Source organism: Mastomys coucha, unplaced genomic scaffold (assembly GCF_008632895.1).
Source record: "Mastomys coucha isolate ucsf_1 unplaced genomic scaffold, UCSF_Mcou_1 pScaffold22, whole genome shotgun sequence".
Taxonomy (NCBI): Eukaryota; Metazoa; Chordata; class Mammalia; order Rodentia; family Muridae; genus Mastomys; species Mastomys coucha.
In genome coordinates this window covers 19,239,295-19,244,323 of record NW_022196905.1, presented here as the reverse complement: position 1 = coordinate 19,244,323, position 5,029 = coordinate 19,239,295, and the positions used below count along the sequence as shown (strand labels likewise).

Genomic DNA, 5,029 nt, shown 5'->3' with positions numbered 1-5,029 from the left:
AACAAAAAAACTAAGATACAGGAAGTAACAATATGGAGATGAAATCTGACTGCCTGCTTAAACAATCTAAAAAATTACCTAACTTAAAAAATGACATATGTATCATAACAATATCTCCCTCTTGGAAATATAGAATAGCACTTTTTGAGTAAGCAACATGTCAGGAAACCAGTAACAAATGGACATTTGTTTGGCACCTTGGCTGTAAAAACAATAGCATGTATGTTTCCTATTGCTACTGAAACATAATTATTAGTTTAGGGACAACATGAGCTGACTTTAAGTTCTGGAGAACACAAATCTGAGACTTATTAGACTAAAATCAACACATATTCCTTCTGGAACATCCATAGGAGACTGACTTATCAGAACTTCATGACTAGAAGATGCCTACATTGGGCTACGTGGAACTCGTACCTCCAATGCCAAAGACAGTCACTTGACTTCTCCTTTGTCACCACATCTCCCTTTTCTGCCTTCCTTTTTATAACAACCCTTGTAGTCAGGCATGGTAGCACACATGTAATCCCAGCACATGGGATGCAGAAGATAGAGAATTGCTGTGAGTTCAGGCCTGCGAGGGCTACAGTGAGAAATGTCTCAGAATAAACCCTTAGGATTACATACACTAAGCCCACTCAGGTAAGTCAGAACTGTGACCTTAATCTTCCTCATCAACTTGTCTAAATTTGGAATAGCAGAAGAGATAAATGTCTAGGCTGCCTGGGAGGATGTTTCCAGGCAACTTTTACTGAGAATGAAGATCCACGCCAAATGTGAGTGGCATCATCTTATGCACTGGAGAAACAAAGGGAGTAATGATAAGAAAAGAACGAGCACAACATTCATACCTCTGTTCCCTAAATCATGTTTCCAGCACCATGTCTTCCTACCACGATGGACTATAGACCATTTCAAACTATTAGAAAAAGACCTCCTTTCCTGAACATTGTTTGTCCGGTCTTTTCCATGGCAAGAAAAATTACTAAGACACTCTTTCCGTGGCAAGATCCTTCATTTAATTCCAGGGCCAAGTCCCTTGCTCTGAAGATACATGGAGACCATTTTCCCTGCCATTTTTACTCTAATATATGGGGTCCAAGCAATTTGAATAAACTTGTGTTGTTTAGATGATACTTTCTGTTATTTCACATTAAGTCAGACCTCTTAATTTTATTCCTCAGTAGAATAATCTAAGATGAGGCATTTTCAATGTACTTCTTGGTCCTAACAAACAAAGATAGATGGAGTAAGCCATCAACCATGATAACCAAATAGAAAAGCAGTTCAATCCATGACTATATCATCACCATGACTTGAGAGTATAGTTCTGTACTGCTGCTCTGACTGGCTGACTAACATGTCAGTGTTTTTCTGCAGAAAACTTTGATAATCAGTTGTTAAGGCATACAACATAATGTATGGAGGAAGGAATTCTCTTAGTTATAAAACTACAAACAGCAAAGTTCTTTTTTAAAAACAAATCTTGTTAAAACCATAAACTTTAAAAAAAATCATTTAAAAAAAACTAATCTGTTAAATTCCTAATAGCCAAAAATTAGAAATGTGATGTCCCTCAGCAGAAAAATGGATAAAGAAAATGTGGTACACTGACACAATGAAGCATTACTTGGTCATTTAAAAACAAGACATCCTGAAATTTACAAGCAAATGGATGGAACTAGAAAAAAAAATCCTGAATGAGGTAACCCAGGCCCAGAAAGGCAAATAGAGCATATGTTCATTTATATGTGGATACTAGCTTTTAAGTCAATGATAGCTAAGCTACAATGTGTAGAACCACGGAGAGTAAAGTAAGGGAGCAAAGGGAACAGATACATCTTGTTAGAAAAGGGAAGTAGAATAGATAGATGTGGATGGAAGGAGGCACTGGAATGGGAGGATCAAGTAAGGAGGTGAAGGGGAGAGGGTTGTGGGGAGGAATACAGAGAGAGACAGCTAAAATTAAGAGCCATTTGAAGGGCAGTATGGAAACCTAATACAGTACAAACTACCTAAGATACATACATATATGAAGAGGATATAAATGAAATTGCCAAATAATGGGGAGACAGAGTACCAACCGGCCATTTCTTGTCACCAAACAAAGCTTCTAGTACTGAGAATGGGTTAAATCTACATGAGTTGTTATCCAAAGGTATTCCCACAATGCCAAGACTGTAGCCTGCTCTCCACAAACTGGCAGCAAGGCCTTACTGCTGAATACCTACACAATTCAATGAACATGGGGGTGATGAGCTGGTGCCTACAGCCAGCCTTCACACCCACATTCCAGTGTCTTTGAAACAGGAAGTTACTCTTCATGTCCTCAAATGAGAAATAAATACCAAACCAGCAACAATCCCTTTATATACAATGGCATACTATCTACAAGATATGCAGGTGGAATAGTAGCACAAAGCCTGCAGTAGTAACCAAGCAATAACTGACTTGACTTAAGGACCACTCCACAGAATGGAAATCATACCTACTTGACACTCCTTTAGGTGACCAAGAACCTAGGACTATAAATAGCCCAGGGACCTATGGTAAACCCAAATAGCACTATTCTTAAAAAAAGAAAGAAAGAAAGAAAGAAAGAAAGAAAGAAAGAAAGAAAGAAAGAAAGAAAGAAAGAAAAATGCAGTGATAATTAAATTGACTCCTAATGATATTCTGCTACACTTGTTGTTGAGCCATAAGAAAAGCTTCCTCCTGCAGCAGATGAGAGCAAGCATAGAGACCCACAGCCAGACATTACACAGAGAGTTGAGAGACCGTGAAACACCCAGACCTAAATGGGATGTCTCCATAAAATCTCTCCCCAAAGGACTCAGGGAACTCTCCAGAAGAGAAAGCAGAGGGGACAGAGGAAGTCAAGAAATCAGTGCCCTCTAAGTCAACATGATCTGAGCTCATATGAACTGGCAGAGACTGAAGCAGCATGGACAGAATTTATCCAGGCCTGTACTAGGTCCTCTGTGCTAACATCACAGCTTTCAGTTTAGTGTTTTTATGGAATTCCTGAATGTGTGAATGAGTGGTTCTCTGACTCTTGTGGCTTCTCTTAGGCTATTTTCTCTCTGTTGGCTTGCCTTGTCAAACTTTGATGTTATAGTCTTTGTTTTATCATACTGTATTTTATTTTGTTATATTTTTAAGATAAATGATCAAATCAATGAATAAGTGAATGAATCAATGAATTGAAAGAAAACTTAACCACTGGGGTAAAAGTTAACAACTAACTGACAATTATACCTGCCCTGGAGAGGGAAAATGAGTTATCTCCAATGGAGTAACTCTCGGCATATCAACTACTCCAGGGTAGGCTTCATGTTTAGAAATGTCTGACCAACATATAATGGATGCCACAGATTTTGTATGTATTTGGTTACAGTTTGGAGGAACATTTTGGGGTCTTGGGGGAGGTCATGTATTTTATTTTTGTCTTCTTAGACTTGGGGAATTCTGTTTTTGTATTTAGGTCTTGTTTGTTTCTTGAGAAAGAACTTAATAGTAAGTGTATACAGTAGGTGACAGGATCTGGAAGGACTTAGGAGAAGTGGAGAATATGATCAAAATATACTTAAATTTGAAAACTGTCTTAAATAATAAAAATATATCAAAACATGCCTGTCAAAATGATTAAGCACTATAAAACATTAGGAAATGTTCAAATATATTTAAATTCACTTCTTACCATAAACAATATATTTCAGTTGAATATTTTTAATAGGTTCCTCCACGGTTGGTTTATACTCGAGGAAACATGTATAAACCCCACTCATGGTCTCTTCAAAGCTCTGAAAGATGAGGCTTCCTGTGGATGTCACTTGTGCAGTGGTATTTTCTAATGAAGATATAATATACAGCTGTTTAAATCAGAACAGGGAGACAGAATACCAAACACTTAAAGTAACCTAAGAACCACAGAAATTCATGCTCTCAAAAAGGGTTACTTAAAGTTACTTATTGTATTTGATGCATATTGTTAATAAATGCCAGGATGATCTTAGAATCAAATTTCCACCAACCAGAATTCATCAATGTGGAACTGTGTAAGTTGTAAGAGACCAAGAATAGCATATAGACATAAAGCAACCCTCATATGCTCCTTGCACTGAAAGAGATGCTACTAGAAATATAGTACTATTTATGAAAATTTATATATATATATATCAGTGCATGTACACATATATTGTAAACAATATATATGTACAAACTATATATTTTATATATTTATTTATCTATACCATAAGTAATAACTATATATTATAGTTAATACATAATATAATATTTTATAGCTTAATGAGTTATAGTCAACAAGCTTACAATCAGTACATGAAAGTATCCAAAAGAAAGTCTATTACAGTATAACCATTAACAGATAATATTTGTCACTACTATACAGAATAGTACATAAAACAATGAGTTGGTGTCTAACACTGAGGGTTACAAAAGAAAATATATGGAAAATTAGTCCATCAGACTTGTCAACCAATTATAGTGTTGCTGTGTTGGAAAAAAGATTGGGATGAAGCTCCCTTTTGGTTCAGTGTATTACTCTGGAAGAAAACTATGTTGTCAAAGGAGAATAAATCTACTCTTGTGCCATTAACATATAGATGCCAGTCGGGCGGTGGTGGCGCACGCCTTTAATCCTAGCACTTGGGAGGCAGAGGCAGGCGGATTTCCGAGTTTGAGGCCAGCCTGGTCTACAGAGTGAGTTCCAGGACAGCCGGGGCTACAGAGAGAAACCCTGTCTCGAAAAAAAAAAAAAAAAAACATATAGATGTGAAGGTTCCATCTCTCTCTCACAAACTGTATAACCATAGGAAACTATGTCATCTTCTGAAGCCCAGTTCTTTCATGTGTTCAATGAAGATGACAATATAGAGCTGCCTAACTCAGAGTTGTTCAAATCATCAAATACAATAAATCATTAAGTAGACAGGCTATTATTCTTAAATTCCATAAATACAGTTTTGTGTCATAAAATTTTCAGATACTAAAATTTTCTTTTTTTTTT

The 5,029-nt window shown here is 36.5% G+C and overlaps 1 protein-coding gene across 2 annotated transcripts in view; it reads right to left on the bottom strand.

Annotated features, from left to right (window-relative positions):
• Positions 1-5,029, bottom strand: part of Zpbp (zona pellucida binding protein) — a 142,728-nt gene that overhangs the window by 97,557 nt on the left and 40,142 nt on the right. For both annotated transcript variants that reach the window (XM_031338565.1, XM_031338566.1), the window contains exon 4: positions 3,701-3,850. In XM_031338565.1, coding sequence (XP_031194425.1) covers positions 3,701-3,850 — 150 coding nt within the window. The remainder of the gene's footprint in view (positions 1-3,700; positions 3,851-5,029) is intronic.